At 38.6% G+C, this 21,777-nt stretch overlaps 1 protein-coding gene across 6 annotated transcripts in view; it reads left to right on the top strand.

Annotated features, from left to right (window-relative positions):
* The window catches only part of CDC14A (cell division cycle 14A), a 173,665-nt gene that overhangs the window by 7,412 nt on the left and 144,476 nt on the right, over window positions 1-21,777 (top strand). For 3 of the 6 annotated variants that reach the window (XM_081226310.1, XM_081226309.1, XM_081226311.1), the window contains exon 3: window positions 10,962-11,037. In XM_081226310.1, the coding sequence (XP_081082436.1) occupies window positions 10,962-11,037 (76 nt within the window). Of the gene's footprint in view, window positions 1-10,961; window positions 11,038-17,151; window positions 17,202-20,302; window positions 20,419-21,777 lie in introns of those variants that run through there. The other 3 variants (XM_081226313.1, XM_081226314.1, XM_081226312.1) reach the window with 2 other exon arrangements.

Raw genomic sequence — 21,777 nt, 5'->3', positions numbered from 1 at the left:
CTCCTAGGCATTCACAGTGGGCAGTCAGTCTCTGCTCTTCATAAGGACAAATTGTTACTCAGTTCTTTCAGTTTGCTTGAGATAAGCCTGGTGAAAATGCAAAATTTAACGGAGGTGCTGAGGACTCAGTTAAAAACTGACAGGGCTAGTCTTAAAAGGGCAGCCTGAGAGAGGGATCCGAATGGACTGTACGAGAATCCAATAAGGAGCTGTCTGCCGTCCAAGTTCTTTGTCGGCCAAGTCACCACAGGGCAGCTTCATTATTGTGTTTGAAGTAGATCCCTAAGACATCAGATGTTCTCATTTGTAAGTTCATAAACACATTCCAAAGCTGAAAGTAAATGATCTTTACTTAGCCACTGTTTAATACACCTTTGTGCTTAAAAAACAAAGAAAAAGAAAAAAAGACTCGACACATTTTTATGGGAAGTGAAGAAAGCAAAATTTAAAAGAAAGTTGTAAGTGGTTGGAAATAGAGAAAACTTAACATTTAGATGGGATAGATTTTGGTGCAGAGCACTGTGCTAATGCTTTGGGGAGACACAGATACATAAGGAAGTGGAAACAATACATTGCAAGGCAATATATGACAAAAGCTGTAAACGTACATATTAGAAATCTAAGAAAGGAAGACATATAAAGGCTATGATATTTGAACTAGCTTTTGAAGGGTGCATAAGAGCAAAAGAGTAAATTTTATGATCTCCGTGAGGACATGTACTGCCTATTTTTGCTCACCACTGTATCCCTATACCCAGCACAGTGCCTGGCATAGAGATGGTGTACAAGAAATTTTAGCTGAATGAATGAGTGAGTGAAGAAGGAGGAAAGAAAGATTTCAGTGTTGGGGAATAGCAAGATTCTGTCAGGTGAGGCAAAATACTTGCAGTGCAGAGAGATCACAGGTGAGGCTGAAAACATGGTTGGGGACTGGCCTATGGAAAGCTGTTTGGATCTCAGTTCTGCTGGTTTATGAATGACAGGGAGACGGAGCAGAGCTCTGCTTAGGACGAGTACTCCCATGGCTGGGAGGTGGGGTGTCTGTTGTCTGTGGCCAGGCTGGTTTATGGTTGTAGCAATGGGAACAGAAAGGCCCGGTGGGAGAGAGGCTAGAGAGGATGGAGTGACTATATTTGGGACTGACCAGATGAGGGGGTGGGGGAATTGAAGGTTAAGCTCAAGGTTTCTGACTTGGGTGATTGGGAGAAAGGGACACCTTAAAGTAGGCCATGTCTGTAAATCAGATGGAGGAGCTGCCTTTTTTGTTGCCTTGTTTTATTTTGGGGATGGCGAAGAGAAGTAAAAAAGGGGGGTCTATAATGAAAGTGGACGAGGAGTCTGTGTTTTGTGATCTTTCAGCAGAAAATAGACAATGTCTGCCCTGGATATTTAGATATTTACTTGTTTAAAATCTGGGGAGGTGGGTGGGACAGCTGATCTCAAGTTCCTTTCTGGCTCACTGATTTGAGTTGGGCTTAAGTGTGGAATGCAGGGGACACGGGTTCATGCCCCGGTCCGGGAAGATCCCACATGCCGCGGAGCGGCTGGGCCCCTGAGCCATGGCCGCTGAGCCTGCGCGTCCGGAGCCTGTGCTCCGCAATGGGAGAGGCCGCAACAGTGAGAGGCCCGCGTACCGCAAAAAAAAAAAAAAAAGAAAAAAAAAAAAGTTGGTTTTGTTAATCGCCTAAATACTTCCAGGACCACCAAAGAATCAGATGTTGAATGAGAACCATCAAAAATATTGCCGTATTTATTAAAGGATATAACAGTCCCGGTCCTCGACAACTTGGAAACATCTGGTAAAGGATCACTGTTACTTGTGATTGATAGAAATTCCTTTATGGAAAATAGTTTGTGTGAACTAGAGTTTTTGAATAAAATGTTTCATTTATTAATTTATTAGTTTAATATTTTGGTCTTAAAGACAATCACGTCCTATTGACAAATTAAAGAATTTTCTAGTTTGGATTTCTTTCTTATAAAATTTAATTTTCTTTTGAGAACCAGAAAAGATGGTTTATTTCAGATTTGCTCTCCTTGATGGATATACTCTTGTAATGCACTTATCTTGTCGGGGAATGTGGCATTTCACTGGGGCAGCTTCTACAAAGAGTTAGAAAATCACATCTTAAAATATCAAAGCAGTTTTGTAATTTATGGAAACCTTCCTAAAATGAATGTACATTTTTGCCTTGTTAAAGAATTTACTGATTATGATTTGCTTTTTTTTCTGTAATACTCAGACTCTATTATGATGAATACATTGGTTGTACAGTTTCACTGTAATTCAGGGATAGTTTTAGGAGCTCCTAAGGAATGAAAGGATCACTGCTTATGTAGCAGATGGTGCCTGCTTGTTAAATGTCTTTTGTCTTTTAGTGGTTTTAATTTATTCAGTCAGTTTTTGTTGACGACTACCATGAGTACTTTCTAGGTGGTACATACTGTTGGATTAGCTTTTGACATTACTATCAAGGTACCAGCTGCCAATAGCTGCCTCCTGCCTATGATCCGTCTGATGAGTCTAATATACTATGGGCATAGGAACTAGATATCACATTTTATGCAAAATAAGGCTAAATAGACTCCAACCGAGTCTGAGAGTGTCTTATAAACATCGCTAAAGGGCATGGGTTTGTGACAGGCTTTAGAAAAAGCAATGTGACTTTGTTTTTTGGCTTACTTGTGATTCTCACTTATATTCCAGATTGAGATTTCTGAATTGGGGATCCTTGTATAACTGATTCTTATTCTATACATTTATCTTCCTTTTAAGACAGTGTGAAATATATACAGCATTTATATTAGTCCTGGTAATCAAATTATTGATCATCTGCAGCTGAATTAATCTGAAATGCTAAAAACATTTTATTTTTTTCTAAGTGTGTGATAAAGAAAAGGGTTAAAAGGTCTTTTCTAGGGAGCTGTGAAGAGTGGGCTTTAAAATAGTGCATTTCCTGTCCTGCCAGATGCTTTAACTAGTGCCAAATGTGTTTTATTTTATATGGCCTTTAGCAGATTGCCTACAGCTCTAGAAAACCCAAAAGTAAAGGTTTAGAATGATTTTAACTTGGCAAAACTCTCAGATAGAATTGAAGGGGCTGCCAAGCAAAAAAGGAGTTGGGATGGTGCTTAGTTGGGGTGAGTCTTTTTAGATTGGGGGTTACTTCTGGAGCAGTTCACATTGGGAGCAAGCCAGTAATAAAGATGCAGGCGGGGGGGGGGAGACTGTGGAGATGGGTGCTCCCAACCTTTCCTTGCTCTAGAGAGGCAGATGACCTCGCCATTCTCCATCCCCCTCACTGTCCTTTCCTTCTTAGATTATTTTTGTCAATTTTGTCTACTTAGTTCAATTTTGTACCCAAAGCTAGTAAAATGTGATGTCGGATATCTTTCCCCAGATTTGACCTGGTGTATAGCTTAGAAGGATTAAATGGAAGAAGGCGGTACTTTTGCAGATGAACCAACCACGTCAATCTTTCATTCATTTACTCAGTCATCTCTGTGCCAGGTCCTAGGGAGACATTAATGAGCAAATTTTAACCCAACCCTGTTCTCATAGAGTTTATAGTCCAGTGAGGCTTAGGGAGGCTATTAATCAAATATTGAGACATAGGACTGTTTTTTAAGTTCTCTGAAGGAAAGACCTATGGTTTTGGAAGCACACAACAATGAAAACTGGCCTGCAGGGTGAAGGGGTGCGTGTGTGTGTGCGCGTGCGTGTGTGTATGTGTGTGAAGTGGGGTGACAGCGGAGGTGGACGTAGAGGTGGGGGAGGGATCAAAGAAGAATTCCCTGAGGAAGTGTGACTGGAGCTCAGACCTAGAGGATACATGGGTGTTAATTAGGCCAGGGAGGGTAAAGTGCCAAGGGCCTGAGGCAGGAATTAAAAGAAACAGCTTGGTTGGAGCTTACTAGTACTAAAATGGGGGAAATGGTGCAAAATGAGGCCGCAAAGAGAGATAGGTAGGGGCTGCATCACCCTGGGCCTCACAGACAAGTTTGAGGATTTTGGTTTTACTTCCAAGAGCTTAGAGAGGTAATGTGATCATTGCTAGGTTTTAGAGTAATTATTTTCCTTTTCAGGACCTCACTTGCTTTATGACATATGAGGAAGGTTAGTCTTTTGTGTAAGGGGGATAAGTCCCCATTCTGTTTTTTACCAAAGTCACATGCATACTGTCTGCATGGCCCTCTTGCTTTCAATACCTGCCATTAAACAAAGGGGTAAATTTCCACTGCTTGAGAGTGTTTCTGTGGGAGTGAATTTTAATCTTGCCAGTGCATTCCTGAAAAAGTCTTCTTTTGTTTACATTAGTTTGAGAGTCAAAGGGGTTTTTAATTAATTGACCTGCTCCAAAGAGGGAAGTTACAGAATTACAGAGCCTGGTGCTGAAGGTTCCTTGATATCATTTAGTCTGTCTTTTGTCTTTAAGGCAAAGCAGCAACCCATTTTACAGAAGCAGCAGCTGAAGGCTTAGGTGGCCCTGCTACTTGCCCCAGGTTAATAAGGTGGTGACTGGAGAAGGGTTCCTCATATTCCCAGTTGTGTATCTGGACTTTCCTGAAAACCTAGATAATGTACCCAAGGACAGGCATGAGAGTTGATATTGGGATTCTCTTCTTCCTTTGTGATCTCAACAAATTTACTTACCTACCTAAGGTAAGGTATTTACTTACCTTAGGTAGGTAAGTAAATAGTACTGATGTGAAGGTTCCTACCTTATGAAGCCGCTCTCTGGACTGTGGGTTTGTTTTCTGGCGATGTAGAAAGCATAGTGAATATCAGGAAGAAAGCTGTGAGGTTCTTTCTATTCTCTGAGGAGACACTCCGAGGAAAATGCCTTCTGTACCTAGACCCAACACATTGAGAGGGCAGAGTGCATCAGATAGGGCGAGCAGCCCTTGAGAAACATTTGAGCTGTTGAATGGTTTGTCTAGTATGGATAACTAGAGTCATAGACAATCTAGACTATTTTATTTATATATATATATATATATATATATATATATACATACACACACACTACGATATATATAATATATATACAATATTATATATTATATATACTGTTATATATACTACAATATATTATATATATTATATATAATATATATATATACACACACTACGATATATATAATATATATACAATATTATATATCATATATACTGTTATATATACTACAATATATTATATATATTATATATTATATATATATAATATATTGCAATATATATACACACTATAATATATAATATATATAATAGTCATATATGATGGCTAGGAATGTGATATGATAGGGTAATATAATATAATATAATATAATATAATATAATAGCTGGAAAGAACTTTAGAAGCCATCTAATTCAGCATTTTTATTGATAGATGAGGATGTGGAGTCCCAGAGAGGCTAAGACATCAGCCCAGGGACTTGGAGGGATCAAGTTGAGATGCGAACCCCTTGCTTCCCAATGGTCTTTAGTTTTCCATCAGTCTCTAGGTGACTGATGTGGAGCGGGAAGCTTCTTAGATGTCCAACCTCTCTTCCCTAGGAGGTAGACATCAATGTGACTGTGGTTTGTTATACTTGAACAAAAACTCAGACTTGTACTTTGATCTTAGATTAATGTTTGCTGAGCATTTGAGGCCTTTTTGAAATGTGACCATTGTGAGTTTCAGCCATGTACAGGATCTTTATCATCAGGCTGAAGGGGTACTGATAATCTTTTAGTGATAGGGAAAATATTAGGTGAAGTGTATAGCCCAGAGATCAGTACTGATTAATTTCACCAAAATTTTACACATATGTACATACACACACATACACACACATCTCACTGTGCTTTGGAGGATACTGTTATCTTAGCATTTATCAATAGTAATTATGTTTACTTGTCTATCATTGGGTGGTGAGCTCCTTATGGGTAGGGACTGGTAGTCAGCAGGTTTTCAGTAATATTTGAGTGAGTGAGTGAATGAATGAATAGACAAAACATGTCAGCAGTGCTGGTAAAAAGTTTGAAGAGTTGGCATGCGTTATAATGATCTTACAGAATTTTTTCATATATATTTTTTGTATTGTCAGCACTCTTTGATTATTATGTTAACTTGTAGTGCCTTGCTCAGAGTAGGTGGTCATAAATTTTGTTCAGTGAGTATTGCTTGGAATATAGTTTATCTTTTTGCTGAGGAGTTGACAGTTTTCAGAGGAAACTTCTGATATGTAGAATAAGGTACAACTGTGCTTTAAATAATGATTCCTCTAGGAATGGACCCACTTAAATTTGAGTTTGTTAGAAAAACCAAACACAAAAGAATGATACATCATAAACTTCATAAATCTCGTGAGAAGAGCTAGACATGTAGGGTATAACAGAAAGGCTTCTAGGCCCAAGTTCTATTTCCCTTAAATTCTGTGGGTAGCGGGTGACCCTGGTAAACATTTGCTCTGATCCCATTTCTTCATTCTCCCCAGAAGATGACCCTATCTTTCCTTCCCTCCCCACTTGCAGGACTCCAATTCTTTTCATTTCTTTCCTATCAAAACAGGGAAGAATTTGATTTTAGCTATTTACACTTACTGAATAAAAAGACAGATTGACTGTTTTTCACTTAATAATTCATGAGTTTCATTCTAGGTATTGACCCATAGTTTACCAACCTTACAAGGGGAAATTTATATATATATATAAGGGATACTTATTCATTTGTTCATTCGTGCATTCATTTGGAGGGAAAGCTCAGGGTACTCTGCAATAATAAAATAATATATCCATGGTTTTCCTTGTCCAAATGAGATGAGTTTCCCCCGACCCTAGAAAAAGTGGGGACCCTTGCTTGGCTGTGGCTCTGGAGGCCTCTTCCTGGGAATTGCCAGAATGGAGAAGACACTATCATGTATCATTAACCTCAGGTTTAGGAGGCCACTCAGCCCTCGGGTTTCTTTATTGTGTCTCTACACGGCTTATCTCTGCCATTTCTTCTCCCCATTTTCACTGTCCCCAGGTTGATGACTTTCCAGTTCTCCTCTTCTGCCCTGAGTCCAATTCTTTCATTCTCCTGCCTTGGTTCCAAGTTGCTCAAGTACATATTTTATACCTTCTAGCATACTTGAGTTATTTCAATTGTTATCAATTGATTTTTGTATTTTAACATTTCCCTCTACCTAATGGTCTGGGCTGTAAATGTGTTTCCATTTTCCCCACCTCTGGTGAGGAAGTTTCTTACAAAGAGGCATGTTGTTGGAAGGTGTCTTCTCTGTTCATGGCATTTTATTATACCTAAGTCAGTGATAACCTAGCATGGTGTGAGCAGCTGTGACCATTTTTTCTTCAATGCTCTTGACATTTTCAGAAATGTATTTAGCTTGTTAGAAAATTATATGTATATAAAACTATGTTATAAATACATATATATTTTTAGAACTATAAGCACTGTAAGGAAAGGATATATAAAATGACCTTAAGATAGAGTTTGTTGGCTTTATATTTGTCTGTGACAATTCTGACTTTTGAAGACATGTTCTAAATTGCTCTTGGCTGTGCAAAAGTTTTGACTGAATTTCTTAGTGTGACTTGAAAGCCATCCCTCCTTTTGTAGGATATAAACGCTGGCCCATTGAGCTTCAAGGTATTGTGAGGTTAGAAACCTTCTAGGTTAAGATTGCTTGTTTTTCTTCTACCCTTAACCTGGGGCTGTGGTCAAGATAGAGGTATACATCTTTCATTGTAGCTATCTGATGCTCTGAGCTAACTGTCTCTTTGAGGGACTGTGAAGGGGAGTGGAGACTAGGTCCTCTTCTATTTTTCCACCCTCTCCTGTCCTAGGTCCCAAACTGGCTTTCCGGACCTATGGCCCCCTTGAACAGGAAGGGACAAGAATTACCAGAGCCTAATCTCACTGTTGGGAAAAATGTGGGCCCCTGAAAGGGAAGGACATTGTCCTTAAGCATTTCATCTATACCTCACTCATGGTACTTGATTATTTCTCTAGTTATTTTAAATAAGTTATTTATTTATATGTCTCTAGTTGTTTGTTATTTTTGTTTCTTTCTTTTTTTAAATCTTGATCAGTGTTGTCTATCAGCACAGAACATTTTCTGCAGTGATGGAAATGTTATATATCTGTATTGTACATCTTGGTAGCCATTAGCCACATGTGGCTTTTGAACTCTTGAAATGGGCTAATATGATGGGAGAACTAAATTTTTAATTTATTTAACTTCAATTAATTTAAATTTACATAGCCACATGTGGCTAGTGGCTGCCATATTGGAGAGTACAGATCAACTTAAGGACGAGGTCTGTATTTGATTTACTTTTTCCTGTGCTGTTGGAGTATACCAATTTATTTTCATGGTGTTTGGTGAAATAGGTGTGTTCATTAACCATGTTGCTTCCAAAAGTACATGTGGCTAAGCTGGCTCTATTGTTAGGAATAGCTTTGAGTCTGGAATTGAAGTTGGCTTATAATGGTTAGCATGAAACTGGAATTAGATGACCTGAATTCTTTATGCTTTCCTAAAATTTGTTCACAGTGGATTAAAAAAGCTGAAATAATCTTAATTAAAAATTCCAGATTTACCTTAAAGTTCTATGTCTCAATATTCATGTTCAAGTAGCAAAAATAAGATATATTAGTTGAGTTTTGCTTACAATAACCCAAGGATAAGGAAATCTCTGTGATAGGAACAAGGCTGTCTTAATCAGTGCTGGTAAATACTTACTTGTACAATCTTTTCATTTTGGTTCTTTTGAGTGGATTCTTGTTGACAGGGCTTGAACTGGTCGGTAATTGTTGTAGGCATAGTTCATTTTGGATTCATGGGTATTTTTTTTATACTTAGAGCACAGCATCACATTGGGGACGAGAAATAGAAGAACTTTTAATTTCAAATTGTTGCAGGTTTCCTTTTTTGGCAACTCTACTCTTACCCTCATGAAACCTGTGTGCAGGAATGGCTAATTTTCATGTTACCTTGAATATAAGAACCAAAATATTGTCAGCTTGTTTAAGATGGATAAAATATACAAGTATAGTATTCTTTTTTTTTTTTTTTTTGCGGTATGCGGGCCTCTCACTGTTGTGGCCTCTCCCATTGCGGAGCACAGGCTCCGGATGCGCAGGCTCAGCGGCCATGGCTCACGGGCCAAGCCGCTCCGCGGCGTGTGGGATCCTCCCGGACCGGGGCACAAACCCGTGTTCCCTGCATCGGCAGGCGGACTCTCAACCGCTGTGCCACCAGGGAATCCCAAGTATAGTATTCTTAAATAAGGCAAGAGGCTTTTGGCAGATTTGTAACGACATATCTATGGTAGTGTAATTTGGGTAGCAGAAGAAAGTAAATAAATCCTAATTTTCATTTAAAAAATTAAATGTCTTTTGGGGATGCTTTTTTTGGAAATGTGGTGATATTTAGTAAATTTATAGTCTAGGCTAAATTGAATTTGGGCATTAATGAGCAAAATAGTCATAATGAAGACTTATTTGTTGAAGTTTATTATGAGCAGGACATTCTCAAGATGTCCAGTCCCTGAGTGAGAAGCTTACACTGTAGTTGGCCAGGTAGGATCTACACTTAAAACGATAATTCGTAGTATGTGATAGTATGTGTCGTGGGCCAAAACAGTGGCTCAGATGATAAGTTTTGGGAACTTTGAGAGAAGGGTGGTTAGTTTTCTCTTAGGGTGAGTGCAGGAGGTAGGACTTGAACTGGATTTTGAGGAATCTAGAGAGTAGTAGAAAGAGAAAAGGAGAGCATTCCAGGCAAGGAGACCAATCTGAGCAGCGGCTTGGATTAAGAATATGCATGGAGTATTCGAGAATGAAGAATGGACATATTGTTGGAATGAAGATTCCATATGGGAACTATTAGGAGAGATCAACCTGGAAGCTAGGGGTGTGATGGTTAGGGCTTTGATTTCTGAGCCAAGGAATTATTCTGAAGGGAGTAAAGAGCCATTAAACATTTTTGAACAGTGAGAGGATCTGTGAGAAGTGAGATTTTATAAAGATTAATTTCTAGTGTGGAATATAGGTTGACTGGGCAGGAGAGAGAGAATTATAACACTAAAGATGTGAGATGAAGAAAGATCTGGACTTTTGTTGCTAAAGTAGGAATAGAAAAGGAAGGGATGACTTAGAGTAGTAGCTTATTTGATATATAATAACTAAATTAATATTTATTTGAACTAAATTAATAGGAAGTTTCATGTCTGAGCAACTGGAAGAAGTAAAATGTTTTCAGCCTGGAGGGCTGATTTGAAGGAAAGATGGGTTGAGTTCCAGGTGATGGAAGGACCCATAGATGGGAAGTCCAGCAGGTAGTTGAAGATGGGAAAAACTGATGTTGGGTCTTGGGTTAGGAGCCGTCTGTTTTCCATAGTGTTATCATTTAATTCATCACAGCAGATGATCTGCAGACTGATGCGTGTATCCTGGATATGTAAAGGGGTGGAGAGAAGGAGATGAGCCAGGGTATTATATAATACAGAGAGTCCAAGGAGAATGAAACTGAAAAAAAGACCACTGGATTTAAGATACTTGAAACTTGAGAGCAAGGTTTGAGTGGAATAGTTGGAATTAGAACTTAGGGTACATGAGCTTTATGACTAAGTAGGTGATAAATAAAACCAGGAAGTGTAGGCCACGTATATGTTTTGTTCACGTTGGTTCTTTCAGTGCTTGCTTTTTAATTCTTTTACTTAATGTCCTGGTAGGGAGATAAAAGGAGGTGGAACTCAAAACTGTCCAAATAGTTACCTGTTACGAGACTGGTTATAGTAACTGGAGGGCATTGGCAGGGTGAAATCACTAGTTATTTGGATTACTATGATTCAGTCGTATACTAACCTTTATTCCCAAAGATAATTGAAATTGATTGTAACTTTAATGAAAATAAAAATGAGCATTGATGTTAAAATATCTTTACTAAATACTACTTTAAAAAAATCTCAGTTTCTATGCAGATTTTGGACCTCTGAACTTGGCAATGGTGTACAGATACTGCTGTAAACTAAACAAGAAACTAAAAGTGAGTATTGTGGTGATGTTTATATTTTGGTATTAAAAATTTGAACTGTGAAATCTAACCAGTGGGGTTGCTGTGCATATACCATTTAGTTAGGTAATCTTGATCTTTGGAAATTTAAGTGAGTAGTTCACCTAGAAGTTGAAATTGATCTACCTGATTACCCCACAAAGGACATGTTAACCTCTTTCATTTTTCAGGATCATGTTAACCTCTTTCATTTTTCAGGATCAATGTAAACATGAGCTGAATGAAGTCATTGAAATAGTGATCTAAGAAAGAAAACACAAATCCTTTCAGGTTGTTGTTAATGAGTATATCAAATTCCCTCCTAGGATGATTTTTCTGAAACCTTCAGGTCCACTTCTGGACACTGTTACCAGGCGATGAAGGGGCCGGCTCATCATTGCACGGCAGGAGCTTTGGAGCATAAGCTTTTTCTATCTGATCAAGACTGAAATTTTTGTGTATTTCTTGAATGTCATCTCTGTAGAGTTAACAGCCAAGTGAGATTGATCAACTAGCAGCAGTAGAGCATGGATTTTACCTGTTATGACAAAATTTGGGTCATACATTTACTATTCATCTCTGTTTTTTAAATTTTACATGTGGCTTTTTTTCCCTCTTAAGTTCTAAGCATATATGAGGAAGAGTGACATCTATATTCCTAGTTTTGGTAAACTTACTTCATCACATAGAAAGAAATATTTATCTTTTTCTCTCAATTTTCTAAATGAGGATCTTAAATGTTTCAGTTTGCATGGTGAAATCTACACAGCATGCTCTTGAGGATAACCACTAAATTATAATGCTTGGATAGTTTAATCTTTCTGCTGGGTAAAATGTTACTGGCATGACATAGTGCAGTGCCTTGTATATATTATCTGCTTGATGATAATTTTTTGATTTGATTGATTTTTATTGTACTTAGGTATAAAAGAATCTATCGTGGAGAATTTGCTGTAAAATATGAATTCACAGATTTTTGCCATTGATCTCAAAATGCTAAATGGACATGGAATGATACCAAAGAAAGATTTTTAAAGTCAAAAATCACATAAGATCTGTTGTAATCAACTTTTTAGGGGATTAATTTCTAAAGTAGTGTCTGACTCAGAAATACATAGTATGTACATTCCTTTAACTAAACCTACTTACATTTTTTTAAAATTTTATTTTTATTTTTTATTCATACTAAAGTTTTAAAGTTGGCTTTCTATTTTTTTAACATCTTTATTGGAGTATAATTGCTTTACAATGTGTGTTAGTTTCTGCTTTATAACAAAGTGAATCAGCTATACATATATCCCCATATCTCCTCCCTCTTGCGTCTCCCTCCCACCCTCCCTATCTCACCCCTCTAGGTGGTCACAAAGCACCGAGCTGATATCCCTGTACTATGTGGCTGCTTCCCACTAGTTATCTATTTTAGATTTGGTAGTGTATATATGTCCATGCCACTCTCTCACTTCGTCCCAGCTTACCCTTCCCCCTCCCTGTGTCCTCAAGTCCATTTTCTACGTCTGTGTCTTTCTTCCTATCCTGCCCCTAGGTTCTTCAGAACCATTTTTTTTTTTTTTAGATTCCATATATATTTGTTAGCATACGGTATTTGTTTTTCTGTTTCTGACTTACTTCACTCTGTATGACAGACTCTAGGTCTATCCACCTCACTACAAATAACTCAATTTCTAAACCTACTTACATTTTTCAGAAAAGAAGCCACTGCCTATCGTTTAAAAGATAAAGTTAAAATTTTTGTAATCACCAAGGAAGCAAATAATATCCCCAAAAGAATTTAATAAGAAATATTAAATGGACTTTTTATGGATGAATTAACAAGGAAAGGATAATTCATAAATAATTAAAATCCATTTCTTCCTTTTGAGGACCTAGGAATTTCTTCACTTTCTTGATTAGTCCTGTTAGTATGTAGTTGGTATGAACTGGGTATTATAATCAACAGTGTGGAAACTGTCTACTATCTGGAATGATTGAAGAGAAAGGAATCATTATCAGGAAAACAAATTTCCTGGTCTGACTCAGTGCTCTATATAACAAGTACATAAGAGTAGATGGATTGAATTAAGACTATTTTACTATCATGGTCTATACTAAACAGTATGGGTAAGCGTATACAGGGCTTGTTTTGATTTTTTTCATTTACAAAGCTTTCTTTCAACATTATACAAATTTAATAAAGTTCAGACAGTCCCCTCGGTTCATTTCAGTGATCAGGTAATCTGATGGATGCCTGGAATGAATGACCTTTTTAGCTTTAGTACAATTAGTGGGCCCCTTGTTACTTGCTGAGGGAATGAATTTTAAATGTTAGTAAGTCATGGGTTATCTCAATAAAGCATACCAAGTAGAATCTCTTTATCGGGAGAAAAAGACTTACGTTACCAGTTCAAAGCTGCAGTCACTTCAGCCTTGTAGAATCTGTTTCTTCAGGTCTAAAATAGGGCTTATAGAGCGCTCACCGAAAGGTGGTTAGGATTATATATGTACAGAGGTTAGAAAATATGTGTAAGAGAGCTTTGTAACTTTGAAGTCTTATACAAAAGAAAGTTACTAAGGTAACATTTGTGAATTCTGATAGGAAATACAATAAAGACAGGTTTTTTGTTTTGTTTTGTTTTGTGGTACGCAGGCCTCCCACTGCTGTGGCCTCTCCCGTTGTGGAGCACAGGCTCTGGACGTGCAGGCTCAGCGGCCACGGTTCACGGGCCCAGCCGCTCTGTGGCATGTGGGATCCTCCCGGACCAGGGCACGAACCCTGCATCGGCAGGCGGACTCTCAACCACTGCGCTGCCAGGGAAGCCCTGCAGGCAGATCCTTAACCACTGCGCCACCAGGGAAGCCCTAAGACAGTTCTTCAACAAAGTTTACGAACACCTTCTCAGCCTCATAGCTATCATGTCCATATGCGAAAGCTATCCGATATCATTTTAGGAATCCAAATAACCATTTAGTCCAGCCTCCTGATTTCATAGGTGCAGAAAGGGAAGCCCAGGAGAGGCATGTGACTTGCCCAAGGCTGCAAGGTAAGGTCGGGGCCAGGTTCTCAGGCCCTTGACTGCATCATTCATACACTTCTTTCCACCTTCACTGGTAGCTGCAGCCTCTGGTTTATCATCTTCCTGCACTCACCCACAGCACTGCCCTGACTAACTTCCCCTTGTTGTCCCATGGTGGCCTCATAGCTCCTCTGCTTCTTTTTTGCTCCAGTGACCGTTCCTGCCACTTCGGCTGCTTTGCCTCCTGGAACCCAGACTCTAGGCTTTCCGATTTTGAATGTACCCTCCTTGTTACACGCCTCCCACATCGTCTCTCTCACCCTTGTATAATCTCCAGACCTTCAGTCTCCCTATTCTTTTAGGCTCTCAGCTCCCTTCTGATGTCTCTCGTCTGCAGCCCATGGTCACTCATTTTGGTAAGACCTTTGGCAGCATACTTCCATGCCTTTTGTCTTGCTCACTTTGACAATTCCCACCCTTGGCATCTTCCCAGCGGGTGATTTCATGCACTAACTTACTGAGTTACTGAAGATTGCAGTACCCCTGCCACTCCTAGCCTTGAACTTTACCCTGAACCACAGCGCTGCTCCACACAACTGCGTGTGACATCCAGTATGGCTGGAGTGCCCTTGCCCTCTGGTTTGATAACTCCTCATTCTTTAAGACCTTGTGCAAAAGCACCACCACATCTAGTAAGCATCTCCTTGTGCTGCTGGACAAAGTGGGAAGTGCCTCCTTTGTTTTTCCATAATTCTTTGTGCAGATCTCTATTACTGATGAGTTGTAATTTTAATTTTAATTGAAACTATAATTTCAGTTATAATTTGCAATTTTCAATTGCATCTATCTTTCTCACTAGACTTTGAGCTCCTAGAGGATGGAGGCATGCCTTATCAAAAGATGGAGACTTTTGTCTCCAAGTGTCCAGCACGGGGTCAGTAAACACACAGAAACTGCTTTGGCCTTACCATGATCCCCATGACCTACAGATCCTCTTCCATCCTTTTGCCTCTAGAGGTTTCAATATCCTGCCCTCAGCATGTTTACATCCTTACTTGGCACTGATTTCTTATCATTTGCTCTCCCACCTTTGTCTTCCCAACTGTGCTGAAACTGCTCTAGTGACATCTTAAATACCCAATCTGATGCCACTGACTTGGTCCTCAAACTCCTTTGCTTCTCTGAATAATTGGCACTATTTTAACAAATAACTTTTGTTAAAATAACTTAAATAACTTCTGTTCTTTTAACAAAGAACTTCTTAGAATTCTTTTTCTGTGTGGTTTCCTAAATCTTTGAGGTGCATTTTATTTTCTACTTTGGAAATTTTTATTTCTTCCAATAAAGCTCTTATTATTTTTTCCCCTTTATTTGATACCTTAGGTCGATAGGTAATATTTTATAGTATATTCTATTCCAAACCCAAATTTCTTATTTTTTATATGTTAAAAGGTTTCTCTAAAAGTTGATGATTTGAGGTGATGATTTACTGATATTTTTTGTGTGTGTATTCATATGCATTCTTTTCCCAATGGCCTTCATTTTAATTATATGAATTAAAATGGAAAATTATCCATTACACATTTACTTAGATTAAAAAACCAAAATCAGAAACCACTACCACCAGCAAAAATCCTGTTTCTAATTTTAAACTATACTTTAAAAAATGTAAGTATTAAGAGTTATACAGTAATAGGTAGTAGTTTGCTATTTCTGGTCAAGAGTTACCATAATAAGGGAATCAGTCAAAGAAAGAAGATTTAATGAAGTGAGGACAATTTGCAAAACTGTGTATGTTGTTTAATTTAAAATGTCATCAGTGATTGATAGGCTAGACCAAGAATTGTAATCTTGTACTTCAAAGAATCCATAAACTCCTGAAATTATATATAAAATTTTGTATGTATTTACATTTTTTTTCTGAGAGTATTCATAACTTTTTAATAGATTCTCAAAGGGATTTTTGGCACAGACAATGCTAAGAACACTGGGCTGGAATATACGAGCTTCTAAAAGAGAAGACTATAGTAATTAAAGACAAGGTAGTGGTATTTTGAAAAGCAGAGTACCTTTTTCAAAGTTAATCAGTTAAGAAAATCTTTCAATTACTGATTCAGTAATTTGACAGTTTTATAAACATAATATGATTGAACTGACTTTTTCTAAAATAATCAACACAGTTTTAACTGTTGATTTCACTTTTCCTCAGAGAAAAATAAAACCCTAGCCTGCGGGAAAAAAGAGTGTCTCTGAAAAAAGGGGACGTTTTCTAGGGCAGTGATTTTTTTTTTTTTAATACCTGCTCTTATGAATCAACAGGACAATCACAGTAATCTTGGGGACAATTTAGAGAGATTTAAAAGAATATTGACAGAAATGTAATTTTAAATGTACAAAACATCCCACATGGTCCTTTCAGGGTAAAAGAAAAAAGGAGAGGGGGGCATGGTGAAATGGATGATTATATTAAAGCACTGAAAGTACCTGGCAGATGGTGGGGCTCAGGGAATGTCCTTGTTGCTGAATGAATCAGTGCAGTAATCCTATCTGGTAACCAGGTACCTGCCACGGTATCAGGTGGTTGTACACAAGCACTCTTTTGATACAGGGATCAGACCACCCTCTTATTATAACTACAAAAACATGTTGAAGATTGCTTCATGAGGTTATCTTCTGTTGCAGGTTCATGGGCTTTTGGGGGAAGAAAAGCAAGCTACATTCTGGAGAGTGTTCATGTAGTTTAAAGAGGTTTCAGGGGTGCTAAAACAGTGTTAATTCCCACAGGAGTGAGTGTATGTAGAGTTTGCAAGGCCTGGAGCCCTTATGCCCATTCAGAAGCCTCAGGCAAGAAAACCCCCTTTCATAGAAAATCCCCAAATGCCTTCAACTATATTATCAGCCTGATCGATTAACCTTTATGAGCAACTTTTCTTGACGTTTTGACTTCTACTTTGAACAAAGGTGCCATTTCATTAAATGAAACATACTGGGTTTGAAAGAAAATGGACCATAAAGAGACACCGTTTTCTTTTTAAATAAACTATTCGATCTGTTTTGTTTTAGCTTTAAATAAAAACATAAACCGTATTTTGTTTTGTACAGCCAAAGAAAATTTTCAAGAATATCCCTTTCCTGGGGAAGTTGGAGGTAAAACATGTAGAGCTCATGGCTGCTCACAGGAAGACCTGTTCATTTTATCGCTTTTGCAATGGAATGACCACTGATTGCTATGGAGACGCTGATTGCTGCAGCCATTACTGGGCTAGCCTAGTCACTGTAAGAGAATGATGCCTTGGTCACCATGGTCCCTGTGCTGTAATCTACTTAATCTGACCATCACCATTGGCAGAGCTTGCTTGTTTAGGGAAGTGCATGGGCTCAGTTTTTTTTTTTTATTAAAGGGCATATAATCCAGGCTGCACTAATGTCTTCCTTAGCTTAATCAGGCTGATCGACACAGCTTAAACATCACATTCTAACCACACGACTTGAAGATTTTACTTTTAAGCATGGCAAACAACTTTACCGAAAGGCTGCCCCCAAAATCTGTTTCTTTAAATTGGCCATTAACTCTTTTGTTTTTGTTTTTTGGCTTTGAGCTTAATTGCATCACCTTTTGATTTTGAATAGTTAAGTAGTTTGTGGTCTCCTGACCTAAACTAAACAAGTGCATGATTTGTGTCTGTCACCATAATTCAAGGATAGCCTGGGGTATTTGTGATTTGTGTAGCATGTCATCATTTTCTCTCTGTCTGAGTTGCCGTGGCTTGTTTTTCACAAGGAGTGATCCCATTAGAATGCAACTTTTCACATAGCTTTCCTTTCTGAGATAGAAAATGTCTGTCTGGGGTCAATATCCTCATCTTAGTTTATATTTTTCTAATATGGCAGTCATTGTACTTGGGTTTACAAGTACCATCAAACATTTATATGCTATATTACACACTTGTCATGATTTACATAAGAGTAGTAGAACTTTAATTCTCGCTCAGGGAAACAGTACAGGTCTGGAAATTTCCATAGGTTTGCTTATGTTAATTGATAGATATTCATTACTAAATCCCATCTTTTAGTTACTATTTTTTTACCTTGTTAAATGAAACAATTATTGTACCTGTAATTAAGATCATTCCATTGGGCCTTGCTGTGCTGTGAATGCATCCCTAGGTAGTTATTCTCTTCCATTTGTAATAAGCCTTGGCTAATATTTTCCCCTTGTTTAGCATCAAATATTCATTAGACTTTGAGCACTTAGGAGGCTGGAGACTGGGGTTCTGCTTCCCTTGTTACCATGTTGCTCAGCACTGTGCTTGACACACAACAGCTGCTCACTTCATGCTGATTGAACCATTAGAACTTTCTTCAGCTGCAGTATCCCAGCACTCAGATTCAGCAAACTGATTGCCTATGGGCTGATTTCAGTCCACAGACATTTTTTTTTTTTTTGCATGAATGCTGTTTAAAAATTTTGAATTCATGGTCAACATCTGTAATTTATGAAAATTTTCATTAAATTATAGATTTCTGGCTTCTTTTAAATATTGCAGTATCTGATTTGGGCCCAGATTCCTTCATGAGAGCTAGGTCTGCACTGGGTAGGGCATGCTTTTCTAGTTTCCCAGCTGACCCACTATAAATTCTTGGCCCCTGAGAGCATCTGAATTTGGAACCTCTGGAATAACACATTTATTTATTTATTTATTTATTTATGGCTGAGTTGTGTCTTCGTTGCTGTGCGTGGGCTTTCTCTAGTTCTGGCGAGCGGGCTTCTCATTGTCGTGGCTTCTCTTGTTGCGTAGCGTGGGCTCTAGGCGCGTGGGCTTCAGTAGTTTTGGCTTGCAGACTCTAGAGCGCAGGCTCAGTAGCTGTGGTGCACGGGCTTAGTTGCTCCACAGCATGTGGGATCTTCCCGGACCAGGGCTCGAACCCGTGTCTCCTGCATTGGCAGGCAGATTCTCAATCACTGCACCACCAGGGAAGCCCTGGAATAGCACCATTTAAAGCAGCTTAGTTACTGAAACGTTAAAGGAACTTTTCCCTTAGGTGTTATCAGCTGGAATGCAAGAATTTACAAATCGTAATAAAGTTTTCTGAGGAATCTGGGGAAATATGTTTTCTATAACATGCTTTTAAAAGTCACATGGCATGATTTGGAGTTCCTAAAAGAATTTAAATGTCTTTTGGGGCTACTTGACCAGATGGACGGTATTTTAGGATCCATATAGAGTATTTCCAGGAATGGGGCCTTTTCCCACATTTTCATGCAGCTCTTTTCCAAAATTTAGCAATATCTTAGCACAGTGGATTTCAGTGTGTGGTCCTTGGACCAGCAGCATCAGTATTAATTACCAAGGAATTGTTAGAAATGCAAATTCTCTGGCCCTTCCCTGCTAAATCAGAAACTCTAGGGGCAGGGCCCAGCAATCTGTGTTTTAATAAGCTCTCTAGGTGACTCTGAATCAGTCTGTTAAGAGGATGAAATACAATATGGTAATATAATAAAATATAATTAAGATTGAAATTTAGTTTGTTTTTTATTTCTGAAAAGTTTTTAAATTATTGACCAATTCAACCTGAGAATTATTTAAATTTTGAACCGTGAAATGTGTTATGGCCTTATAATTGAGAATTAAGGTTTACACAAGTTATCAAGCTCAGTGAGAGAGTTCTGGATTCCTCCCATCTACCACACTTGTGGAGAACACTCAACTCTCATCTGGCCTGGGAGCTATTGGCCAAGTGTGGTAAGCCAGGCCCTCCATGGCTCCAGGCTTATGTTCTCTTGGTAAAAGAGAGACACAGCATGCTCATTATACTTCAGCCTTGCCCAGGACTTCTGGTTTGGGAGTCACTCTGTGTCTGGTCAAACTGGACCCCTTTGGCACTGTCCTACTGCTTTGAGAAATAATGGCATGTAGCAAGTGACTAATAAATATTACTGTTGTTGTTGTTATTATAGAGGGCTGGCTGTGTCCACTTAGGTTAAGAAGATTCAGAAGGCTATATATTCCAGTTTCCAGATTGAAATGTACAATATAGTGTGGATAGTGGCTGCATGTTATAATTTGCAATGAGTCATGTGCAGCCTTGCTGCAGAGCAGACAAATAGTCCAGAGGTCTTAGTATTCCTTCTGTGACATCCTCCTCTTTATATTTAAGACTATATTCATTTGTTTTACCAATTTCTAACTTTACTTTGCTATTGTACACAGTGTTTTTGTAACCTCTAAGCTTTTCATGTAAAGCAGAAAGAATCTGTATTAGAGCAAGGAGCTCACTGAAAGCCAGAAGTGATGGTATGATTTAGCAAGTAATCTCCATGAAGGGCGTGGCCGGTACACTGGACTGTAGAGGTGGCAGCCAGGTAAGGAAGAGGCAACTGTCCAGTTTGGAGGCATGAAATTCTCCTGATATTAGAGCAGAACTTGAAAAAATATCTACAGGGCTCATTTATAAAATAGAGTCCTATTGTCTGCAGGACTTTCTTTTCTTGCATGGTAAAGTTCTTCCATATGAAAGATCTCAAAGGATGAGCCAAATGTTCCTCTAAAGGCACTTTAGTCATCAGTGTGCTTTGATATGTAATAGGTAGTTTTTGTTTTTGTTTTTAAGATAAGGACATGTTTAATATTTGGAAGGAGAAAACGTTAAAGAAATTGTGTAGATCAACTCAATCATATAAAGCATCAGCTAAACGATTGGCAAAATGTTTTGTTATCCCTGAAATTTTTCATCCTAGTACCAGAATATCTCCTCTGTTGAACAGCGTTACTGCTGCGAGACTTGGGTATGCTGACCCATAAGAGGAAGGCCTGGCTGTGACAGGGAGGGCAATTAGGACAAGGCTTGTTATATATAAGATTTTTCTCTGTTGTCCTTCACTTTGAATTAGTTTTGATTCCTTGAGTGAGAACTCACCTCTCTGTGATATGACCTAGGAGATATTGGCCAAGCTTCACTAAACAGAAGATCATTTCTTTTTTTTTTTTTTTTTTTTTTTTTTTTCGGTACGTGGGCCTCTCACTGTTGTGGCCTCTCCCACTGCGGAGCACAGGCTCCGGACGTGCAGGCTCCGGACGCGCAGGCTCCAGACGCACAGGCTCAGCGGCCATGGCTCACGGGCCCAGCCGATCCGCGGCATGTGGGATCCTCCTAGACCGGGGCACAAACCCATGTTCCCTGCATGAGAAGATCATTTCTTGACTTGCAGTGCTGAGAAAAACACTTGAATTCCAAAATATCTAACCCTAAGCAAAGTAAATGCTAGGAGTTTTAAAAGCTTTCCTAAAAGTCAGATAGAGAACTCTCATTTTAAAAAATCAGTTATTGTAACGTACAGCATGGTGACTACAGTTAATAACACTATTGCATGGGTGAAAGCTGTTGAGAAAGTAAGTCCTGAAAGTTCTCATCACAAGAAAAAAAATTTTGTGAGTAGGTAGGGTGACAGATGTTTTAAAAAAAGTCAATTATGTTTGCATCCTGTAGGCAGCTTCCAACAGGAGGTATTTCATTTTATTTTATTTTTTAATTTATTTAATTTATTATTTTTATTTTTGGCTGCGTTGGATCTTTGTTGCTGCGCGTGGGCTTTCTCTAGTTTTGGCGAGCGGGGGCTGCTCTTCGTTGAGGTGCACGGGCTTCTCATTGTCGTGGCTTCTCTTGTTGCGGAGCACAGGCTCTAGGCACGCGGGCTTCAGTAGTTGTGGCTCGCGGGCTCTAG

This window comes from Mesoplodon bidens (assembly GCF_964165515.1).
Source record: "Mesoplodon bidens genome assembly, chromosome: 2".
In the NCBI taxonomy this organism is placed as follows: Eukaryota; Metazoa; Chordata; class Mammalia; order Artiodactyla; family Ziphiidae; genus Mesoplodon; species Mesoplodon bidens.
Note: the sequence above shows the minus strand (reverse complement) of the source record. Positions and strands in the feature narration are given on the sequence as shown.